At 36.0% G+C, this 25,813-nt stretch overlaps 1 protein-coding gene across 2 annotated transcripts in view; it reads left to right on the top strand.

Annotated features, from left to right (window-relative positions):
• The window catches only part of ADAMTS19 (ADAM metallopeptidase with thrombospondin type 1 motif 19), a 143,532-nt gene that overhangs the window by 32,278 nt on the left and 85,441 nt on the right, over positions 1-25,813 (top strand). For both annotated transcript variants that reach the window (XM_068175667.1, XM_068175668.1), the window contains 5 exons: positions 245-410; positions 7,084-7,256; positions 8,188-8,271; positions 9,102-9,259; positions 19,606-19,649. In XM_068175667.1, the coding sequence (XP_068031768.1) occupies positions 245-410; positions 7,084-7,256; positions 8,188-8,271; positions 9,102-9,259; positions 19,606-19,649 (625 nt within the window). The remainder of the gene's footprint in view (positions 1-244; positions 411-7,083; positions 7,257-8,187; positions 8,272-9,101; positions 9,260-19,605; positions 19,650-25,813) is intronic.

Below are 25,813 nucleotides of genomic sequence, written 5' to 3' on the forward strand. Positions count from 1 at the left end.
CTGTGCATGTGCTACTGGCATGTAGCCAACCACCCACCCAGATTTAGCTGAAATAAATGAAATTTATTCTAGTTCATTTATGTAGAAAACTTGTAAAATACAAAGGTACTCACTTTGCTCACAAGGTTACTAAAACAAAGTGTTTCCTTAAATGGAGTGCTGTGGGTTTTTTTTTTCCTACTGCAGGACTGTGCACAACTTAATAAATTCTTACTTTATATGTTCCTTTTGTTTTCCTTTGCAGATGGGGTTTATACAGATTAATGAGGACTTCATATTTATTGAGCCACTTAATCACACTTTGGCTGTGACAGGACATGCACACAGGGTGTACAGACGAAAAAGATCCGTACAGGAGAAAATTTCTGAAAAGCCACCTTCTCAGAACCAGTACTGTGGTGTTGTTACAGGTAATATAATAATCACAATGAGAAGTTGTAATGTAGCAAATATGTTTTTAAGAAAAGTAGATAGTAGTTACAGCAGAACCTTGACAGTAGCATAACTAATTATTCTTGTAGCAGTACTCGATGGTGGACTCTGAGGTGACATGCCAAGGCTGCAGTCTCACTTGTTGGGAGAGGGAATTGTCCATTAGGAATAGACTCTGCTTCTTAATGTGCATTTGTATTTGAAAGTAGAAATCTTTAAGGCATTTTTTTATTTCAACTTAATAACTAAAATCTATTTCTTGTCTCTAGTCATCAGAGCTGCTTAATCACTCACCATGTGCAATGCTTGTACGTAATTTTCTGTTTTCTGTTCTTGTTCCATGAATGACATTTGGGTGTGTATGAAACAAGCCTAATGCATCTTCCTCAATGGCAGGTAGAACAATTTGTTGAACTAGAAAGGTTTCAAAGGAAGTTTGGCACATAGTGATGACTTCATAGTTTTAGGGAAAAATGGCTTTTATGAAAGATGATGTTTTGTTTTTTCTGCTTCATCATCAGCTGTCATTCTTCAAAGGATGGAGGACATCTCAGTTCTTTCACCTCAGCATGAGCTGCGGGTGTTTCTGATGTTGTTGTGAGAAATTATTTTTCTTCTAGGAAATAAACCAGAATGAGTGCACATTTTTAGGCTTATTTTTCATGTTAGTGAAATCTTGGCAAAATGCAAAGAAAATGGCAGAAGTGCACTGAAATGGTTAGGAGGCTGGATTATATGACATTTGGGATAAGGCAGAAGGAACTAAGTTATTTCAAGTAGGTAAGGAAAGATAAAGGAAGGATGCAGTTGCAGTTGTCTGGTGCCTAAGGGTCTGCAGAGAGAAGATGAAGCCAGACATTCCTTAGAGGTATGCTGTGACAGACAACAGTTGTAGCTTGTATTCAAGGAAATTTCAATTTCCATAAGGAAAATAAAATCTCTACATGAATGCTTACCCCTGGAACAGGTTGCCTAAAGAGGCTGTCAAGTCCACATCCTCAGGTATTTATAAAATATGTCTAGAAATGGCTCTAAGACAGCTGATCATACTCTGACACTTGGCCTGACTTGAGCAGGAGGTTGGACTAGCTGCCCTCTGGAGATCATTTTCAGCCTAAACATTTCCATGGCTGTTTAATCCCTCCTGAACATTCATACTGTTCTGGCCACTTTATATAGTTGGAGAATAAATGTGACAGGTTTTGTGTTTTTTTTTTTTTTTCAATTTTGGAAGTATTTTTTTTATAGTTAGGCATCCATCCAGAGTTTGAAATCAAGGATAAATTAGCAAAGCAAGGCTCTTTTTGCTGTGGGATGAAATAAATGACATGTAACTTCCTCCAGTTGGTTCTATATTAGTATTCTAGGCTTTGTATTACATTGACACTGCTAATCTGAAAGTTAAACTTTCTGTATTATCACAAGTTTTTCACATTAAGTAAAGCTGTTTATTCCTCCCTATCAGAGAAAAGTGAGTTAGAGTATGCATGCCTGCATGTATATGGGAATGAGAAAGAAAAAATGAAAAGTACGCATGGTGTATGCACTGCAAAAAGGGGGGAGGAGTATCTGACAAAGTAACAAACCATGATGGCTATGAAAATGAGTAAAGATGCAAACTTGCCTGTAAGGACATGATTCTTCTGAGATGTTCATTATCAAATATCCTTTCACTTTCTTTTATGCTCTAAAAACGGATTATTCTTTCGTAATAATCTTACACTCCAAGCTCTGATTTTTTATAAATAATCTGTCAACAAAGAATCAAATATCTACTTGAAGGAAGTTTCATTATATCTACAACGAGGTTTTACATTTCAAAATAGTGCAAGCTGTGCATAACTCAGTAGCATCTTCTGAGACAGCATTATTGCCAGGGAGTGTAAATAGCTGCACTTTCTAACCAATGCTGTTGTTCCAGCAAGACTAGTCCCTCACTCCACTGCTACAGGTTATTTTACTAAGAGTGACTGCAGTAAGTTATTTGCTTAAAAGCTCTGTTATGCTGAGAGCAATTTTTTGGTGTTACATGAATTTAGTTAGTATCAGCAAAATACTTATGCTACTGACACATGCTGCACACATGCATGTTTGCACACATGGTACAACCTTAAAGGTGAATAAAAACATCAAAAATAACCCTTTACATAAATATTTCAGAATTCTAAGTAAAATAATAATCTAAGTAGATCAATTAAACAAAAATAAAGCAGATGAGGATGTGGAGCTCTGAGATAGTCTCAGCTGCCTTTATGGTAGAGGTGTAACTTTGTGACATAGAGCAGCTACAACCTTGGTAACACAGCAAATTCTCAGCAATATGGTCCTATCTTACAACCATATCTCTTGCTTCCACGGTGCTTGTGTGTCAGGATAGGAGCAGGTATTTCTGTTGCTGGCTTTGATGCAAATTGATCTCAAAGGCTGGCTACCTATCAAGCGAATGTGTATTGCCAATGATGAATTGTAATTATCAGAAGGAATGTCTGTGCTGGAGATGTTGAAGGATCACTATTGGGAATAATAGCATTTCATGGATAACTAGCAGAGGCAAAGAAGGTATTGTTTTTTGTCCATTACCCTTGAGAGCTGGACTCAAAGCTGCTATGCAGCCAAACTTGTTTGGAGAGAACAAAGAACTTGTTTTTGTGAATGGGGTGGTTTTCTTATTAGTTAGGCGAGGGAGAGAATCATACTGACAGAAGCAGTTGCTTTCTTGGTTGTTGACAGTGTGTACATATATCCTTTTGTTGAAAGTGTGTATGATTTATTTACCTATGTGAGCCAGTTGCACATACATAGACCTTACACTCCACACCTTTCTTTAGCATATGGCCCATGAAACCTTTAAAAGAAACCAGTACAGAACTGTGCTACAGAAAAGATGTGGTAGAAGCAGTTGTAATTAGAGCAAAGGGCCATGTTGGGAAGTTAAGGTTTTTTTCTTCTACCTGCTCTGAAGCACTCGTTCCAAACTGAAGTTGTTTGTACAGTAAACTTGAAGTCATGGTGAATGGGGCATGTTGGGAAAAAAGAAATCTCTTACCCAGGATATGGTAAATGTGAATTTTGAATCCCTTCTGAATTTGTGAGATTGGAAGACTCCTCTTCTACTTCTTAGTTCTGGCAATAAACAATATACTGTCCTGAGATACCAGTGCGCTTTTCCTCTTTGAATGATGGAATATTGCAGGAAAAGCCTGCTAAGTTTCACTGAATCAAAAGCAGGAGTCTTACTTTATGGGATGTAGACTGGGCAGTCAACTGGGAGAGCTGTGTTGATTCCTGCTCTACAGACTATTTATATGTGATAAAATATGCAATAAAATGCATAAACAATCTTGGTTTTGAGATTGAGATTGGGATTGCATAAAATGGAAACTGGTGCTACTTGAGATATTAATTTCTACTCCTTGGGTCTGAAAAAAGTTGTCACTCTGTAGGAAAGTATTTAAATCCCTATTCAAATTATAGTGGAGGTATAGCTCATGGCTTCTTAAGCTCCTGAATATTCCCTGTGTAGGCAGAATACTGCAATTTCCATATGACTAGGTTACCCCCTGGGAAGTGATGGTGATTCCTCTGTAGTCTGGGCTGCATGTGCATATACTAAGGAAATGCTTTTGTGCCTGAAGACTTGAAGGTGTCCGGGAGTTCTGTAGTCACAGCCTTAATGCTGGCTTAGATACTTTATGTAACCTGTGATTATAGTAGATGGCTGTAAATTTTTTTAGGGTGGGATTATTGTTTTGTTAACATTTCTTCTTGTTTTCTTTTAATTGCCTATGTTATATCAAATTTATTTTCTGCAATATTTTTAGCCTTCTTACTGAAGTAATGCAGTATTCCTAGCTTTCCTTTCAGTCAACTGAGTTTAAGTAGTATATGGATATGGAATCTTCTTATTCTACATAGTTGCACAAACAGATGTCTTATTGTGCAGAACTCTCCTGTAGAATTTATTTTTTATTTTGGCAATGTAATTAAATTTTTAAGATGAATTTATGCATCTTTAATCTGTCTTTTATCTTGTTAGTACATGAATTATTGATGTAGCTGGGTTTTTTGCAGTAGTTATCTCTTACATGCTTTTCCTTCAATAATTACCAGGTCTTTGTAATTTTTACTGATTTATGAATATGTAAAGGAACAGGAATTTTTTCCTAAAACCTGTTTTGCTTGTTATCTGGCAGCAGTTGTGGCAGTTATTTGAATACCAATAGTACCAAAATTACTAATTCCATTTATCTAAAGTTCTTGGGAAAGAGCTACAATTTTCAGATAAATGAGATCTCATGATGGGGATTTTTGCCAGCAATTTGGAGAAGGTTGGCTGGCCAAGAACAGATTGTCCATTGGTTTTTTAACGGGAGAGATATCTAAGGCAGACAAATGATGGGCAGACAGCTTGTCTAGAGAGCTGTGTAGTCTTCTCATTCACTGCAATCCCAAAAGACAGAGGTTTCAACAGCTTATGCGACTACAGTGTTCTTAGTGTTTAGCACAATGATGTATTTTATTGTGCACTGTCAGTTCTGAATAGAAATGCACTACTAGCTATAACTTTTAGAGAGAAGTGTTAAGAGAATTCTCTGTACATGTTAAGATTAAATTTAAAGTTTTCAATCACTAGCTGCTGTCTTTAACAAAGAAGTGGACAGTGAATAAACTGTTGCTGGAAACTGCACTGTGCCTAGGAGGAAGGCAGATTGACCAAGTCTGTAATAAGAGATGTTTTCTAACCCACATGAGTTTACTTTTTAAACTTAGACCTATAGCTTACCCTTGCAGGATTAGATGTTTCTATGTAAAGCCACACTTGTATAGCTTATAGGAGGTGGTTTTTTTGGCACAAATACTTCACTGAGGTTTCCTTTAGAAATTATTCTCAAAAGAGTGATGAAAACACAAATAGTATTTTATAAACTAGGCTGTAGATCCACATTTAGCAAACATGAGTAAGGGTAGAGTACAGCAGAAGTTAAGAGGCTAAGCAAGTGTCTGAAGGATCAAAATAAGAGACTTTAATTTTAGATAACCTGAATTTATAAGCTGTTTCTACCTCTAGGTCATCAAACACCAAACATTTATTTCTGGAGAATACTTACTTATTTCTTTTAGTAAATGTGTTAGTAAGTCTTACACTGCCACCAGTTGTAGAGGAATCAGTAAGACCTTCTCAGATGTAGTGGGATGGACTAAATCATTCAAATGTTTAATCTTTTATGAATAATTCAGAAAAGGATAGAAAACTTTTTTAAAGTGTACATAATTTATACATGTTACATTGAAAAATATGTATCTACATTATATTTACATAAAATCCATATTACATGTATATTTAAATCACAGACCACTCTTTCACTGGTATTTTATATTTTAAATTTAATTTGTGAGTTAATTGAGTTTGTGAGTTCATTTCTAGCACAGTCCTGAGGATTGACTTATTTTTTGGAGAGTGGTCATGTACTATAAAATACACTGAAGAAACTTTCCTATTAGAGATGAGATTGGTTGAATTGCAAAACATTGTCTCAAAATTTTTGACTATTTGACTGTTTCCAGAACATAATTGTCATCTCAAACATCACTTTTTTTTCATCACAGAGAGCCTGATATTCCAATGTGGATGCTGAAAGAAATTTCACTTGGTTTCAATGAGATCAGTCACAGTTTTACATCCTCTCAAGAGCATCTAACAAAATTTGGCTATTACAACAAGGAGTTTAATTTTTCATTTTGTTTTAAATTAGATTATTTAAAATGGCATTGCTAACTGCTGTTTGTAAATCTGACCAGCTTCTGGCTTGAACTGTTTCTGTGTAATTAGGCGGGAGGGTTTCATATGTATCATAGTAGTAAGGGGGATTTTGTTGGGTTTTTGGAGGGGAAACTGAAAATTAATGCCATTAATAACCTTAACCTTACAATAAACATAACATGTTTTCAATTTGTAGCTTTCTGTGGATTTGGAGGCCTGTTTCCAGGGTTTGGCTTTGTTACTTTGCTTCAACTGCTTACAGTGACTGGAGCACAGGTTTTGAAGTCATGTCAGTAAAAATTCACTTCCTAAATTTTAACAAACTGATCTCATTCTGTGTCATTCATCTGAAATATTATTTCTTCTTCGCAAATAATGGAATCGTTGTGTATATGTTACCAAATACATGATTTTGTGGCAACTCTGTATTTGTTGTCTTGTATGCTAAGATATCAAGACATCAGGATATTTTCTCTGTGATTTATGAAGATGGACAGATAAAAATTATGCAATGTGAGTGAGACTGTTTTTCCTTCAGACCCAACATGGGTTGAGTTTTCTTTCACAAACCAAAGTAAGAGACGCATATTCTTTTTATAAATATATAAATTTTTATGAATTTATAAAGGATGCAAATAATCTTTCTGGCTTTCTTTGAATAGATGGATAAAATGTCTCTTTTCTTGGTATAAGCTAATATTTATACATAGTAGAGACCTTTAGTATGAGCCTTAGTGTTGGCAGTAGCAAATAAGCATAACATATTAAAGTCCATAGTTATTAGTTTCCACATAATGAGAGTTATAATATAACCAAGGGTAACAAATCCTGAAAAGTACTGCAGGAGTAGTTTGAAGGATGAGTTTCTCAAGCACTGTTTTGGTTTACAGATAAAAGAAAATCCAAGACTCAAAAAGTGTCTGAAAGTGGAAGAGGAAAGCGATACTCATACAAGTTGCCTCAGGAGTACAACATAGAAACTGTTGTGGTGGCAGATCCAGCTATGGTTTCGTATCATGGAACAGATGCTGCCAGAAGATTTATTCTAACCATCTTAAACATGGTAGGAAATTTAAAACTAATTTTGATGTTTTGCCAACAACACATGCACTGCAGGCTGATTTTGTTGCTCCTCCTAATGATTCTGATTGAGTACCTGTGTGGCACAGTCAAAACAGGACCATCAGCAGGGTATAAAGACTTAGGGCATATGTTTGGCAGCAGAAAATTGTAGTGCTGCAGGCTTGTCTGTACTGTCTGGTCATACATCTCAGGGAAGCCTGGAAGTGAGAGAACAAGATGACTTTTTGGTTAGAAGCCCATGCTGTTGTTGGAAAGGTTGGGATATTGGATAGTTTCTGGTGACCTGTGCTTGTTATGAAGACATGACATTGTTGTGGGAAAGCATTGTGTGGTCAGTAGTGGTGGAAAAAAAAAGAAAAAATAATGAATTTGAACAATTACATTCCCTTCCAGTTCTATCTGGAGCTGTAGTATACTCATTTGGTGCATAAAGCAGTGAAACATAGCATCTGTAATATACAAGGAAAGATTGTTTTAAAGAAGGACCATAAGCTGAAAAATTAATATAAGCTTTGACCATTCGTAATGATAGGAAATTTTGAGAGTTAGATGTTGGCTTAGACCACTTGGTCCAAGATCATGGATTTAAATGAATAGAAATTTTCATGTGAACAGTATTACATGTGTGTGTAAATACTTGGAGAAAAAGGCCACAGTTTATAAAGTGATTGTGGCCATTGAGAGGAAAAGGTCTTTTTTTATGTTCCCAGAATAAATATTGCCTGAGCTCTGTTTTCACATCAGAAGACCAACACAGTACATTATCTTAATGTTCTGTTCAGATTACAGAAAAAAAAGCAGTCACAGTAGAAAATGAGAGCTTTTGAGCTTCTTTGGGGTTCTGTTATTTTTACTGTATGTGCAATACAAATTCATATTCTTATTTGTTGGGGGTTTTTTTTCTCTCTTAGGTTTTTAATCTTTTCCAACACAAGAGTCTAGGATTACAAGTAAATCTTCGGGTGACTAAACTTGTCCTTCTTCATGAGACTCCAGTAGGTATTTATGACATTTGTCTTAGCCTGTAGAGGGTAATGCTACTTAGCTTGTTGCTCTGCAAATCTTGCAACATTTATGAACTTTAATGGCTAAAAAATTTCCTTGGTTAGCTTTCATATACTATGTAGTAATTTCTACTGACAAGCAGCCCCAATGAAGATTAATCTTCTCCTAATTTATGTGCTGCATGTATTTAAACTTTTCTGTTCTTGCAATTAAAAGTCAATCAAAGTTTCCCTGTGGAAATCAGGTAGATCTCAGCAAAATCTGCTTCTGCTCTGCTTTTTTTGCATTCATATGTCTCAACAGAAAAATAATCTCCTTTAAATCCATTGCATTGCAGAAGGAGGACTGATGTTCTTTGTCGTCTAATCCATAGACAAACAAAAGCTGATATACCACTTAGTTCATAAGGAAGTAGGATTCCCTTACCAATAGTTCTAATCTAAAATATTATAATTTTCCAGTGAGTAAGTAATTTATTTCTCCATTTCCTCTCATCAGTTGGAGTAATCTCATTTCTTGTTCACATTCTGAATCTTAACATCATTATACTTTTCCTCACCATGGATAATGAGAAATTAGGAAATAAATAAGACTAGAGTTTGGATGAACTCTAGTACACATGTACATGTACACTCTCAATGCACTGTCTTAATTTGTGTCTTTAACATGTAAGGTCTTGGCACCTGAAGTTTCAGTTGTTTTGCCATGGACGTATTATGCCATAAAAAGCAGAATATTTTTGCTAGCTCAGTCAAAAAAGGTTCCAAATTCTATGTATAGAATCCTGTTTTTAATTACATTCATTGTTTTTCATTTCCAGGCAGATATGTATATTGGACATCATGGTGAAAAAATGCTGGAAAGCTTTTGTAAATGGCAACATGAAGAATTTGGCAAGAAGAATGATATACACTTAGAAATGTCGACAAGCTGGGGAGAAGACATGACTTCAGTTGATGCAGCCATACTGATAACAAGGTAAAGTAGTGAAAGATGAGCATTAAAACATAGGCAGAAGGCCAGTGTGAACATAGATCAAAGTAGATAGCTAACATAGTAAGAATTTAGTTTGCAGTGAGGAAGGGAACATTTTGAGTTATCTAAATCTTGAAGGTGGTGGTAAAGTGTTGGTAAAGGTGGTGCAAAAAGCAGTATTTCCCAGATGGGAAGTATTTGAAATGATGAACAGGTTACTCTTTTGTTTATTTTTTGGCTGTATAGCTAAGGCCTTACCTGTACAGCAAAGGTTGGAATCCTTCATCCATGTGCCTCCATTTAAATGAGGCAGCATCCCAGACTTGTAGATACTTTCAGTCAAAACACAAAAGCATATTTAAACCATTCAGAGGTAGACCAGCATTAGGCACATTAATGAGCTATGCTTCCCTCTTGACTGATCTAGAACTGGTATGATTCACTTTGTGCTGAAGGTACATCACGTACAACTTCAGTATGTGTCCTGCAGCCACAGGGGTATGATTCCAGATCTGCAGTTCCTTTTAGCACTTAAGTGTCAGGCATTTCACACATTGAGAAGGAAACAGGCCTCCAGTTCACCTCTTTCCTTCCAATCAGTTACTGTCATGGTTTTGTCTGTAAGTGGTGCACAGGGGGGATGCTTGTTGGTGTTCAGTCAGCATACAGGCATGATCCAGAGAAAAGGATAGAATGATGATTCAACCAGCCTAGGGTTGCACTTAGTACCATTTTTGAGGTGGAGCTTGGACTGGATAACCTTCAGAGCTCCCTTCCAAAGAAAATTCCTGTGATGTGCTGCAGTGGAATACCGCTGTGCAGTCCTATGCTGGTCAGTCATGTGGTATCCTAAAACCATGTGTAATCTTTACATCTACATGCAGTCTTTTGCCATTTATTCAGAGCACTCTCACTGGGAACCTATATAAAATAAAAATAATGCATTCTTCTTGAAATTAATTTCATTCTGATTACTCCAATATCTATAGTGTATTTCAATCTTTGAAGCAGAAAAATGCTTCCCTAAATTTTCCTGCTTTGGAGAGCTAGTCACTTACCGGAAGCAGGAAATTTAGAAGTCCAAATTGTCAGTGGTGAGAGCTTTGTTGCTACTTTTTCTGTTCAATCCCTTTTCTTTTCTGAGAAAAGCCCACACTCCTTACTCTGTGTCATCCTCCTCTATTTGATGGATTTATGGATTGGTTTTATGGATTGCTGGGGCTTTGAGGGGGCAGATTAATCTTTGTTACACATTTATACATGAGCTAAGCTGTAGTTCTTCTCACAAGCTCCTTTCAAGTCTGGTGGAAGACACAAGAAATTATGTTCTCTTCAACAACTTTTCATGAGTTCATCAGGAAACATGCTTGGAGTGACAGACTAGAAGTAAATTTTGTAGATTAACACCCCAAATGAATTTTAATAGTAGTGAGTGCTTTGTGGGGCTGGGGCAGAGTGGGGGAAAAAGGTCTGGAAAGAAAGAAGCAGGAAGAAAAAAAGCAAGCAGTAAGAAATAGTAAACTTGGGCCAAGGCATAAAGGATACCTGAGTATCATACATGGCATTGGGTTAATCAGGATGGCTAAAGAGGAATAGACTTCCTTACATCCAGATGTTCCTTGTGACTGTTCAAGCATAATGAGTAACAGCATTGTGCTTGTTTGCTAGAATCCTTGGGCTCTCTTATTTGAGACAGCTGAGGCATTATCTTATTTGAGACAGCCAGCAATATCTGCAATAGCAGCAGCAGTTAGAGCAAGTATCAAATGCTTCAAGCCTGTATGGGCTAAGAGAGTGAATATAGGGCTGCATTCTTTATCTTATAGGGTGCATCTCATGAGTAGTAAGATGCTATAAAATAAATAAAGCATGTGACACCTTTTTCCTGTCATTGTTTCATCTTCAGCTTAATGAGCCTTTATGGGAAGAGGCAGAGGCATTCTGAACTGATGCAAGTCAGGCATTAGTTAGGTTGACGAGAGGCAGTGGTCTGGAAATGTCTTCAACTGTCAGTGATTTTGGCCACACAGCTTTTTGGATTTAATGAAGCATTTCTGAAGTGTTGGTGGATGAAAAGCTGACCATGAGCTGGTAGTGTACCCTTGTGGTCAGGAGGACCAACGGGATCCTGGGGTGCATTGGGAAGAATGTGGCCAACAGGTTGAGGAGGATGATTCTGCCCTTCTCTTAGCCCACATCTGTGGTATTGTGTTCAGTTCTGGGCTCCTCAGTATAAGAAAGACAAGGAGCTACTGCAGAGGGTCCAGCAGAGGCCACAGAGATGATTTGTGATCTGGAGCATCTCTCTCATGAGGGCAGACTGCAGGAGCTGGGCCTCTTTAGTCCAGAGAAGACTTAGAGGGCATCTCATTAGTGAATATAAATATCTCAAAGGCAGGTGCCAAGAAGATAATGCCAGACTCTTTTCAGTGGCTCTCAATGACAGGACAAGGAGCAATGGCTATAACCAAAACACAAGAAATTCCACCTCAACATGAGGAAAAACTTCTTTACATTAAGATTTTCAGAGCACTGGAACAAGCTGCATGGGGAGGTCATGGAATTTCCCTCTCTGGAGAAATTTACACCCCACTGGGACATGTTCCTGTGTCACCTGCTCCAGGTGACCCTGCCTTGAGAGGAGGATTGGACTGGATGATCTCCAGAAGTCCCTTCCAACCCTAACAGTTCTGGGATTCTGCGATTCTAATCGTAAAAAAGCTTTGCAAATGTCTGATCATATGTTAAGATGCTTTTCTGCTTTGTAATAATGATATTCTGATTTTATAGAATCATAGAATTGTTTGGGCTGGAACGGATCTTAAAGATCATCTGGTTCCAAACCTCCTACCACATGGGCAGGGATATTTTATGTTAGAGCAGATTGGTCAAACCTCTATTCAACCTGGCCTTTAGAATTTCCAGGAATGGGGCATTCACAGCTTCTCTGGGTAACCTGGGCCAATGTCTCACACCTTTACAGTAAAGAATTTCCTCCCTATATCTAATATAAATCTTGTTAATTTCAGTTTAATGCCATTCCCCTTTGTACTGTCACTACATGCCCCTGTAAAAAAATTCCTCTCTAGTCTTCTTGTAGGTCTGCTTTAGGTGCTGGAAGGTTGTAAAAAGAGCTCCTCTCTTCTCCAGGCTGATCAACCCAAACTGTCTTATCCTGTCTTCATAAGAGAGGTGCTCCAGCCCTCTGATTGTTTTCGTGTTTCTCGTCTGGGCTCGCTCCAGGCTTGTCTACAATTTTTTACCTGTCAGTTTAAATACAATTTTTTGGACTAAGTCTGTAATCAATTTTAAGGAATTTGAAGTAGAGAAAAGGGAAGCGATTGGTTAGATTTCATATAGTAGGTTATTGCTGGAGCCAGAAATTAAAGATCTGTTCTTCTGACATTTTTATTTTTCAATGGTATTATTCTCTAGACTGTATTGCCTCCCACCTGAGAGCTGCTTTAGCTGGTAATAAATCATACCAGAGCAATTTTCTGACTGGGAATGTTTTGCTAATCCAGGCTACCTCTACACATCATCAGGTTTATGGTATAGCTAACACCCTGTGTGGTGTTTTGTGTGTTTTGTTAATTCAGAGTCTCATTCTGTTTTGCAAGCATTGAACAAGCTCCTTTGTCACAACTTCCATTTGGACAGCAGGTTTGCTTATTGAGAGAAATTATTTTGTTTATACAGATGAACATCAACTGCTTGGTATTTTTTGAGTAAATGTGTTAAGTTTTGGGTATCCAACACATTCTGTGGCAGCCCTCCTAAAAGTTGCCACATCTCCTCTTTTGTCTCGCATGACAATAGAACAGCAAGAGTTCTTTGTAAAAGCTTTCCTGTGCTTTCACATGCCAGTTTTGTGTAGCAACCAAAAGAGTTAGAAATTAAGTATTGAGTGTTCTGCAGAGCTAATTTTTAATGCCTAAGTACAAAGAGTGTACCTGGGTGTTACAGAGATTGGTATTCAACAGCCAAAGGGCCATCATAGCCTTTTCAGGAAAAAGGTACTTTTTCAAAACTTATTTTTGCATTTGTTCTGTAAGGAGGAAAGTAAAACAAACTTCTCCCCACAACTTTCTCTGCTGCCCAGCCAGACTGTAATGATGCATATCTGCTACCAAATAATTTCATTTTACTTTGGCCCTATTTCATGATGTCAGTTTTTGTTTAGTTGCCCTTTAAATTGGCTTATTTTGATGAAATTATATCCTGTTTAAAGTATGGTGCCATGAAGTAGAAGAAAGGCAGAAAGAGTTTGTAATCTGTTTAGAAAAGATTATTAGGGAAGTTGGATATATGTGATAATTAAGGTAAGAAATGTTTTAAGGACTGCCTTGATAAAATTACCTGTTTTATCAGGTAAGTCTTACTGTATTCACAGTTATAAATTAGTGCAGTTGCTTTATAGACAGACAGTATCAGGACTTTTCTCTGGAAAAAATGCAGCATGTTGCATCAACATCCTCCTTGCCTTTTAAGTTCCAGGGTCTGAATGTTCAGAGACAAGCCCTGATTTTGGTGGCCCCTGAGATGACATTACCAGTTTTTATCTGCACAGGTTGCTTGACCTGAATAATGTGACTGAAATTAGGGCAGGAAAAGGCCTGTGGAATTCCCAGTTGTTCTGTGATGGTGCTAAAGTTCTTATATAGCCTCTATTACAAATTAGGTAATGAAAGCTTTGAAGTGTATAAAGGTGTGGTTACAAGAATGAGGCAGAATTTATCTTAACCTAAAAATATTGCATTTTGCTGCTTTTCTAGTGCATCGGTCAATCAGTTGTGTCACAGTGGTTTGTAGAAAAAATGTGAGAAGAATAATGCAGAAAAAAGACCAAGTTCTTTATTCTCCTTCTCATAACTGATATTTTCACGTGTCCTTATGACAGAAAGTAGACCCTGATTCTCCTAATATTCATCAGGTAGTGATATTTCATGTTGATAGTGTGCATCAGCCATTTATTCCTACTGATCTTCAGTATCTGAGATCTCCTTGCCCTGGGTGACATATAATTGAAACAGTGCTGTTAGGCACTTTCACTGTAAGAAAGTGCCTTGTTCTATAAAACTACTTAATGCCATAAACAGCACTTAGATTTCATAAATATTGTTTCACTTCCAATAGTTTTAACCATCCATAACTCTCCCCTTGGACAAGACTTTTTTTTTTAAGTGTTGCTATTACCTCCAGTGAACAGAAGAAATAGTTATTTTTCTGTCTTTGATTTTTATTACCTTTCTGAACCAAAAATAAATCCTCAAGAAAGTCAGAGGAGGAAGAATGTGAAAGGTCCCTGCATAAATAAAACTGATATTACAGGTCACCCCAAAAGCCTGGAGTGTTTGGCAGTCAAAATTGCTGAAACATATTGAGGTAGAGATTGAGTTATTAAGCTGCTACTGGTGTCCTTAAATTCCTAGTGAATTTCAGCTTTGGAAAAGTGAAATCTTGCAAATGCATGGTGAGAGATGAGATTATTCTTAATTTTGTCTTCATCACTGTGACTTCAATACTGCCAACTCTCTTAATCATTTTGTACTCAATTTATCAACTCTCTAGATAATTTTGTTTATTTGACACTACCAGCAGGCATCAAGGAAGTACATGAGAATCTCATATGGCCTTTCTGCTTATTATTTAGTAATAGGATTGCAGATGTAGAAGAAAGCAGGGAAACCTGAAAAGAGCATATTTAAATAAAACGTTTTGTCCTTTTTTTTTTTGAAGCCAGAATCTCCTGTAAAATTTAAGTCCTGTATTTTTACCTTGTGTAGTTTAAAAAATCCCACTAATTTTAAGTCATCATATGCTCTTTTAGTTTTTTTCATTTTTAAGATATTTGAGTCAGTGAAGTGATAATGCTTGTAATAATGGGTATGGGAAAAATTTGCATGAATTTACCTTTTGCTGTCAGCTTACTCTTTCAAGCTCTAATAATTAGGCTACTGAATTTAAAATCTCTGAGTATTTAGTGCGAGACCCAAACATAACATTTAGACAATTATTTTTACATTTTAGTTTTCTGGTGATTAAGAAAGGTAGCAAAGTCTTAGACAAAAATTTGAAAGAAAGGAAGATTAACTGTTCAGCAGTTGATTATTGGCACAGTTATTTACTTTCTGAATGGACAGTTGGACTAATTTCTAATTTTTCTTACTTCAGCTTTCAACCATACCATTTTTCTACCTTTTGTTGCTGAAATCTGTTGGAAAACTCCTCCCAATGAAAATACTGGTAGGCAGTGCACAAGTCACAACTCTTTGTCTCAGAGTAATTTACAGGAGTTACTCTATGTAATTGTTCTCTCATTTTTTTCCAGACCTTTTCCACTTTGAAAAATTTTTTTTCAAGCATAAACACCAGAACTGGCCACTATATTGTGTGAACAGAGGTAGTGGTGTCATTTTGATATTTTCCCGTATCTTTATCCAAGGATGCTGTTCCTTTCTACTGCCTGTTTCCAAATACTCATTTTTTGTTGTTGTTTCATCTGATCAAGCTGGGAGGCCACTTATGGCTACACGAGAAGAAAATTTACTCAAATTAGTTATCTTTAAAATGTGATCTGTCTTCATTCCTATTTGTATCTATCAGAACTCATTTAATTTTTAAACTTTACCAGGAATACTTTTGTATTTTCTTCTGCATCGTTGTTTAATGCTAATGCTAAGTCTAGGTTCTGTTAGACTCCACTCAAAAGCACCTTCCTTAGATTCCTAACTACTCTGTATCTGTTTCAATATGTTAATGATACATTCAATTCAGCTGTTAGTTTACATATCACACTTCCAAACTGTTGTTTTTCAGTTTGACTGAAATGTGAGCTTTATAAGGACTATTTATATCACCCTTTTAAATCTCAATTCAGCTTTACAAAGCCTAAGTGATGTGTTAACCATTTGAAATAATTAAATATATTTTTTCCTGTTTTTCCTAAAATACACTGACCAGTACATACTGGTGCCTTTGAGATTTACCCTCAAAATAATAAACAGTTTCTGAAATACCATTTACACTAGTACCATTTTCTTTGTATTTAAATTCCCAAATAAATAGTAAATAAGTGTTTTTTCTTGTGGTTCATTAACACAAAAATAATTTTAAATTTAATTATTGTAATTAAAAGTGCATTTATTAATTAGTACATGTGTGCTTGGTTTATAGGTGAGAGTTATTTCAGAATGTCCTGTTATGTGAAGAAACAAGCACATCTTCAGTGTTGTAGTTAGTCATTTTGCACCATGCAAGTGAAGGCATTTGCAATTTGATGATAATGCCACTTGCCACAAGTACCATTAATTGCAACTATTCCTTATAAAAATCTTACGATTTGATGAAACTTACTACTTGAGCAATAAACATCAAAAATGTTGTAAGCCTTGGAATCAATAACAGCAGAAGTCAGACTGCAGTTTCAAGCAGTCTAACTTCTGCTGTTATTCAAGCTACCTTGAATAACAAGGTAGCTTGTTATATTCAAAATTGCAAACATTAGAGAAATTGGAGTAGAGTGAAACCTGAATGAAGATCTGGTAGACTGTTCCTTGTCCTTTTTCTTCTTTTCTCCAATCTAGCATATGGAAAGAAATGATACACCAGCCTGAGTAAAAAAATAAATCTTTTGAATATTTTGACTTGCCAAAAACAAGTAATAAATTTATCTAAAATGATAAATTACTGGAAATTATTCACAAAAAATAAGGATTTTAATTTAGTCTTCCTTTATTGTTCTTTTCGTCTTCTGTTGTACATCCCACCTACACATCAGGTTTTATTTTAACAAAGACTATGTACTGAGATACTTTCTATTTAGAAATTAAGTAGCCTTTGTGTGCTGTGAAGGTCTCTCCTCTCATTATGCTATACATAATGAACCAAAATCTACTAATTAAACATAATTTTCTGAAACAATGCATTAGTCCTTGCTTAGAATCCTTTTCTGGGGTTAGCCAATTTGTTCAAGTGCAGAATTCAGGTGTAAATAGTGTGAAAGCTCCTCCTTTCCTTCACTTGAGTTAGGACTTGTTTTCTCTTCCATGTGTATGAAAGTGACCATTTAGAGTAATGGACATTATGTGCTGGGTACTGCTTGGAGAAGGTGGGCTTTAACCATTTCTTGCTTTCATTGGCAGACTCAGTTACCAACTGCTGCCACTTAAGCTTCTATATGCTGTAACAGTAATTTTAGTATCTTGGCTCTGCTTGGCTGAGAGAAAGGAGGAGAAGGATGAAGGCAAATAATCTGCGGACTTAGTAGTGTGCTTTATTTTTGTGAGAATCACTGGTAGGTTTAACTAGAACTGTAAATCTTTCCTAAGGAACCTAGTCTCAATTGTATGTAATGTAGTCATATTCCTGGAATTTAAAAGAGGCATTACATTCCTTCAGTGTAAGTTGGGAACTAAGAATGGTTTACTGTATTTCCCTCCTGCCAAATCATAGCAGTACCATTTCCCCCAAGTCCCATAATGAAACCCTGAGTGCACAACATAATCATAGTCAGATTCAGCCAAGAAGTGAAAACAAAAGAAAAACAGCTCAGTAAGTATATGAGAAGAAAGCTATTGCATGAGCAGAAATCTCTTGTATATTGGCAGTTTTAAAATGTAACGTAGCATTCTTTTACAGTTGAAGGTATGATCTACTTATTTTCTCTTTTCCCTTTTTTTTTTCTTTTCTTTCTTAATCAATCAATTTTTATGGTGGTTGGGTAGGTGTGCGTAGAAGGCAATCAATGTCCTTAGATTGTCTTTACCCATGTTCTGTTGCTTTACCTCAAGTCCCATATTTCTAATCATTCTGTCATGTTGCTTAACAGGACAATAAGTCCCTTGTGTCACATAGCACAAAACAAAGAATTGTGTTACAACCCAGTGCATTAATGCAATTTCTTGCAGGTTTGAAAAAATAAAATAACTTTCTTCTGTGTCTGATTATAGATTCTTGTCCACCACCTTTTGCTCAGTTTCCCGTGCCCTTTTGAGGGTATTCCCAGACTGTCCTGATCACTTTACTCACAACTTTATCAATTTATATCACTGCCATTCTTCTTCGCTTCTATGGAATGATCTGGTAGTGGTGAATGGTTAATTAAAAGCATTTTTAACCCTGTGCATCTATCTGTGTGGCCTTTAACAACTGTCAGACATTTGCCAACTTCTAGAAATTTCTTTTGGGTCTAAATACCTATGTGGAAATAGTCTGTGGGAAACAAAGAAGCAGCTCTTGGAGTAGTTACACTTTGTAAATAAGTGTCAGTATCTTTCATTTCAAGTACCAAACAATTCCTCCATTTTGTTCCTGGAAAATGGGTATTTCTCTGTATGTATGTCTTCATCATTATCAATCTGTGTGTCTTATCCGTGTACCTTCAGAGACAGATTATAAGAACTAAATTTCTCTGATTTATATGGTCTCTCCCTATAAATAGAGACCCTTACTCTGTGGCACAGCAGAAAACCAGAACTTCTTTGTTTGTGGGATTGCTATACCTGAGATTATTTTGTTGTTTTTTTTCTCCCTTGGTTCCCTCCCAATCTTCCCAATACATGCATACATCAGCAGCCCTTTTTAAAAATTATTTTTACGTAAAATAACAAATAAACATTACTTATAAATATTCCAGTAAAAAGCAGTTTTCCCTTTGCTGTTTTAATAACTTGTGTCTCTGAGAAGAAGTAAAATACGTGTGAAATCAAAATGTATCCCAAGCAGATATTTAAGACACAGCTGAAGTATTTATTCTCCTTTATGCAACAGAGCAGTCTTACTTAGAGACCTATGACTTGACTAAAATACATGTTGGAGATAGGGTAGTTAATTTTTATAAGTTTTCCACTACTATAAGGGGATGCTCTAGCAGAAATGCTTCTTGTAATATTCCCATTAGTGATTTTAACTATTGACTTGCTAGAATAAAAACTTTCTGACTCTATTACTGATCTAAATGCGGTGTTTGAATCTTATGTAAAGCGCTGGAAATATCTTCATTTTGAATGATAGGAAGACTAGTTTTAGACTTGTTACTTTTCAAGATACTTACAGAAAAAGGAAAAAAAAACCACAAAAGCCCAGAAGAACATAGAAATTAGGTGGAATGCAATTTGAATATACAGTACATGTTTTGTCACCTGACTATTCTTAAATGTGCTCTGAGAATAAGCTGGAGTTTAAGTGCTATGTGTAATCCTGGCCTTTGCTTCCCCTTGTTCTTTGTTGAGATAATCGTGTTCTGTATTTATTCATTGGGCCATAAAAATGTTTCAAATAGGTTACACAGTTGTTAACGACTAACAGCTTGACTTGCTTAACATTTTTTGTTTCACCCCCAATTCTAGGAAGGATTTCTGTGTACATAAGGATGAACCATGTGATACTGTTGGTAAGTAAATAAACATAAAAAACTGTGTATAAACTACACAATAAAATAGTTTTATGTAAGTAGAAATGTGAAGATAAAATATGACAGCAAAATCAGCAATGGAAATAAGTAAAATTAAAGTAGTTAAAATTCAAAATACATCTTAAATGCTAGTAATACTATTAGATTGGTGTATGCTTCTAGCAAAATACTGTGTTTTAGTACAATATTTCCATCTCTTTCATAGACCAAACTTTAAAACTTTTTTCTTTTTAGTCTCACTGACTAATAGAAAATTGTTTGCTATTTTTAATTTTGAATATGAAGCTAAGAAATTGTGCTCATGATGTTTGTTTATGAAATGCATTTCTCTTCGGTGTGAATATATTTATAATTTTTTTTTATGTTTATGATTTTTTCCCCTGTTTCTTTACAGTTGCAAAGGTTTGAGGAGAATTGTTACGTAAACTGTATTACCTCACCACTTGCTATTCTTTTTTCTTTTACTGCTGTATCTCTGTCTGTAGGATTGCTACCAATAAAAAAAGCCTTATAAAGAAGGATATAATGTGTTTCACAGTAGCAAATGATTAAGAGTTCATAGTGTTCTTTCGCTAATTGGTATATTGGTCTTAGGTTAATTCTGTATGAGTGTTTCTTGTTTGAAGGCATTTATTTTTTACTTACTTGTGCTAAAATATTTACTTCCATCTGAAAGAGGAAGCAATGTGACAAGAAGTCTTCATCATTTTATGCTGATCCAAACTGAAATTTAAATCTGGAGTACTTCCAGTATATCTAAATCAGAATAGGCTGCTTCCTGAATTTCAGAATTGAAGTGAATGTATTCAAGGACTTTTCCTGAACAATGTTTTTTCTTTGGGAGAAGCTTGGAGGTAGTAGGAGAGCTAATTGTCTCTGAATTTGTCTATAGAATTTGAAATTGAATAAGATTAAACTTACTCAAGTATCAGTAATTAACAGTTCTGTGGTAAACAATCTGGGATGACATTAGAAAATGTGGCAGTCTATTAATTGTTAAAGCACAGGAAGTAAAGAATTTTAATTTAATATTACCTTAATATTGATAAGCAAAATGAAGTAGAGACCCTGACTGAATGATCTGGCGTATAGTGGATTGACTGTTGTGGAATTTTCCATTCTCTGTGTTCCTGTTTGGAGGTTTCTTCAGGAACTGAACCACAGTATGTATGTATAGTTCTTTCTATATGGGTACAATTGTGCAGCAAAAGCAAAGGTCATTGTTTTCCCTATGTTTCGACATTTTTTTTTTAAATTTCAATCATTATTTCCCCAGATGAATATAATGCCTTTCCATAAATGTAGAGTATAATTTCTTCTGTAAATAGTTATAGTACTGTGGGTCCATGCTCACTGTTTAGAAGATAATTTTCTGAGGGTCTTATCCGGCATTATTCTGGAGCTTGTCTAAGGAACAGTGTTGAAAAACTTTGCACATTCCTCTTGAAGAGAATTTTTTAAGTTATCTTACTGTCAGGGATATATTATGTCAATTATTTTAAGGCTAACAGGTCTATAATGCCAAATTGTTGAAAGTACATGTAGAAGGTTGTTTCGTTTTTGGTATCTTTACTCTGACTTTTTTTTTCCCCTAGGAAAACCAAAGGGAAGATTTTAGATTAGATCATGAGTAAAAGTTTGTTGAAAGGAATTGAAGGGCAGTTTGATCTTCCTGTATTCCGGCAACAAGTTTATAGGCACAAAGAGACAGTACATTCCAGGGATGTATCACATGCTGTAAATTACAGAATTTGCCAAGGACAGTAAATAAGACATGCTTATGTACTATACAATTTCCCAATGTCCAGACCTTGCCTCACCTTCCCCCCTCTCAAAAAGTCCAGAAGAATGCACAGTACAGACTCTTCTCTACCATTAAGAGAAGAATAAAGCAATTCTCTGTGAAATATTAATATAGCTGTACAGGAATGTGAGGCAGTCAAGGTGATCTTTGTAGCACTTTAGGCAATCCAGAAATGAAAGTTTTGAGAAAGTTATGAGAAGGGAGCATGTACAGGACAGACCTCATTATTGGAAAGGGTTGTCATGTTGGATAATAGTTCTTCACAGTGATGGATACTAAGCAGACAAATACTGAATTTATTGTTTAGTCATTACATGCCAAGACTCACAGTTTTTAGACTGGACATGAGTATCCTCTTAAGCCAGAGAGAGAAAGCTCCAGTATTCTGTTATATAGACAAAGTTCTCATGTATTTAGGTGGGAAATAACACAATTTTCTGTACTTCCAGTCTTGTTCTACAGAAAGTAAAGAATTACGCACTTCTCAAAAAGTAGTCTTTCATTGTCTCTTAAAATAACAGTGATTTATATGAAGATTTAATGGTTTAAAGATATAATTAACCAAGAATTCAGTTAACCAGAAAAAATATTTACTCAAAATCAAAACCATATGACAAACCTCCCTGGAAATACATTGAAATATATTTCATTAATGATTTTGAACAAAATATGTGGTGATAATCTCTAAATATTCCTTCATAAATGCATTTAAGATGGAAAAATACAAGATTTTTTTTTCTATAGTGATAAAAAATATTATTTGCATTGATTGTCAAAATATTACATTCTTAGTCAGAGAAAAAAAAAATCTGTCTATCTTGGAGACCAAGCATCATGGAGAAGAGAAGGCTTTGGGGAGCCTCATTGTGGCCCTCCAGTACCTGAAGGGATCTTATAAAAAGAAGGAAGAAGAGTTTTTTATGCATGCAGATTGTGTCAGGACAAGGGGAAATGGTTTTAAACTGAAAGAGGTCAGGTGTAGATTAGGTATAGGTAAGAACTTCTTTACTCAGAGGGTGGTGAAGTGCTGGAACTGGTTGCCCAGAGAAGTTGTGGGAGGTCAAGGCCAGGTTGGATGGGCCCCTGAACAATTTTATCTAGTGAAAGGTGTCCTTGCTCACAGCAAGGGGGTTGGAACTAGATGATCTTTAAGGTCCTGTCCAACCATTCTGTGCTTCCAAAACTCATTAATACTTCATATTTTATAGTTTTGCAAAGTAGACAGAAATAATGATTTCAAGAATTTTATTTGATTTCCCCTAAGTGTCTTGAAATTTAGGAAACAGAATGTATTTATTTTATGCTTTTCAAGAAATGTTTGGAAATCTCTACTGTCGCCAGGAAGTTGAGGGTCTACTTTCTTACTTCATAATGTAAATGCAGAGTAACTCAGATAATCGCCTTCCTTATCTAATCCCATGTTTCTGTGTAATATTAAGCTGGACTCTCATGTGGTATCAGTCAGCCTAGGTCAGTTGATTTCTGCAAAGGTATTCTGATTTCAGCACTGCCAATTGTTGCAGCCACTGTCGAATTCATTCTGGGTTGTTGCAGTTGTTTTAGGCTGAAAATTGACCAGATCCAAGTGTTCTTGGGCTTCCTCTGATTGGTTGATTGGTTGTCTGAAGCATTCTTTATTCTTTTTGCCCTTCCTGTTCTGCTCATTTGTATGCTTTCTCTCCCTTATTCCTACACGGAAGTGATATCATACTGCTCCCTTGATTCTCACACTTTGTCTATAGTTTAAAGGGAGGTTTCAGACCTTATTTTTCAGTATGATCATCAGGGCCATCCTATGATTACGACAGAGGATTTCTCTGAGGGTGGAAAAATATGAAGATGTTTTTATAAAAATTAAATTTAATTTAGCTGATGAAAAGATTGTGTTAGATATGTAATTGTCCAAGGTTCTTTTCCCCCAGAAGGCAACTGGGTTTTGGGGTCATATCATGTTTCTCCTACAAGCAAGTTTTCTTAACTTAGTCAGAGGAACCTACCTTTTGAATTTTCGGTGATTTGGAATGTTGTTCTTTTTACTGGGCTGATCACAGGTAAAATTATGAGTGTAGACATCCCAGTGAATTTCTAAAAGATTTAAGAAGTAATTCATTTGTTGGTTTCCAGAGAAGTCTGTTGCAATAGAATCAGCATAAAATGCAAACTGGAGATTGCATGTGCTATACTGTTCTGTGTGTGACTCTTCTGGTATTATCATATTGAAGTAACTGAGATGTGTAATGATTCATAGGGAAAATTGTTATTCGGATATTACAAAAACCTTTAAGAGAGGAAAATAAACAGATATGTTCTCACTGAAATCAACAGATATTTTCTCAACAAGTAGACTTGCAAGTAAACACAGAAAGACTATTTCATAAAGCAAGTGTATGTATATTTTAATTTCCCTTCCTGTTGTCTATATTTCCACTTCAGCAATCAAGATTATGACTCTCTAAGGCATATTTCTTTTGGATTAGATTTGTTGTTTGCTGCTAGCTAATGTCTTCTATGGAAACACTATACTAGAGAGTTCTTTTCCATGCAGTGTTACAGGCATGGAAATATTCTAAAATGATACTTGTCTTGTATTGGCATTAGTTTGGAGCCCTGTTAATCTGCTGAAACTCAGGTAGTGACTTCTTCTGGTTTTGGTAATTTATTTTGAGATAATATTTTCAGTTAAAACAACAGCTATAAAAACATGTGATTCTATCTAAACTGTTTGCTAAAAAGCATTTTCCAATAAAATGCAATATCTAAACAGAATTCCTCTAAAAACTTGTCAGATTGTTTTTGGGCATAAATACAGTATATTAAAAATTTATAAATTTGGTAACATCTAGTGTTGCAGATACAAAAAACAGAAAATTAAGGCGCCATCAGGTTTTTGTACTGTTGCAAAGGAACTCAATGGCGTGGATACAAACCATAACCGATAAGGAATCAGACAAACATCTACCTGATAAAGACCACAAACCAAAATGAAGAGATAGAACCTATCTTCCATCCAACTTAGAAAAAATACCAAAGATAGATTTATTTACTTTTCTTTCCTAATATGAAAGCAATCAATCTTTATTACAAAGAGCTTGGAGGTTTCTTCCGAACTTTTACCCTAGGGACAAAGGTTTAGACCAGCCCTATGCATTAAGAGCTATGATAGAAATGGGGAATTGGGCAGACTGTCCCATGTCCAGTGAGGTTTAATGCTGGAAATACTGAAGCTGAATGCTTAGGGCCAGTTACCAATGAACAAGCAGCCAAAGAAGTTGCACAGAACAGAGGCAGCAGCACAGCTGAAGTTAACTGAAGAAGTCTGTTTACTTGTACTTCCTCATCTGAATCCATTCATCTGGCTTCCCTCCTCTTATCCAGACTACCACTCTGTTGTAGTATAGCACAGCTGCCCTCAGCCTAACTAGCTGGTAACAGTTTGTTGAGAATTGCAGTGAACCTCCTCATGCTGAGCTGTGTGCTGGACTTCCCCAGGCACTCAATGCTGCTAATTCAAACCTATTTCAAATACCTGTGGGCTGCAGAACAGGAGCTCTTGAGACATAAGCTATGCTGGCAGGGTTAGTCTTTGTTAGTCTTTGTTTTTTGCTTGTTACTTCTCTTTTGTTGAATCAGTTATTGAAGAAATGCTCTTGAAGCTCAGAAGCTGTGATCAGTCAAGGCAAACAGGAATCCAGAAATCCCAGAGCCTGTCATTTATGGTATGTCCTAAAGTTGATGTGCATTTTTGAAAACAGGTGTTTCCACAAGACAGGTAAAGCTGGGATTAGGGCATGGGCCAGGACTACTACCATAAAGGATGAATATAGCATCTGTGTATAGGTACTGCTCTGTACATAGCAGGGTGCAGTCAGTCTTGTAGATAGAAGTGCAGGAAGAATGCTTAGAGGATGAAGTCAGTTAAGGTTAGAAAAATTAGTCTTGAAACATTTTTGCAACATTAAGGTTTTTTAACATTTCAGCGTTGCTCACAGTCTAGTTGGATATTGGTGAAAAGTGTTATGTTTTAAGTAACTGAATATTGTTTGAGTATATACCATTTTAAAATTCTGTTGACTAAGGTAACCTGTACACAGAGATGTACACCAGCAAATTTTTCAGATATTCATCACTAGTGTAATTAATTTGCTTGGTTTTGTTGTGAATGTTACTGTTCTTGGTGCCATGGGGAATTCAGAGTGGGAGGAGGGCAGCTGAATAACAGACTGGATGATGAGAAACAATTACAAGTTTCTCCCAGCAAAGGCATAACTACAGTCTGTTAAATTTCCTAGGTCTAAATGTTCTCTGACATATCTCCAAGCATGATGCTAGACAAAATTTG

This window comes from Anomalospiza imberbis, chromosome Z, assembly GCF_031753505.1.
Source record: "Anomalospiza imberbis isolate Cuckoo-Finch-1a 21T00152 chromosome Z, ASM3175350v1, whole genome shotgun sequence".
Lineage (NCBI taxonomy): Eukaryota > Metazoa > Chordata > Aves > Passeriformes > Viduidae > Anomalospiza > Anomalospiza imberbis.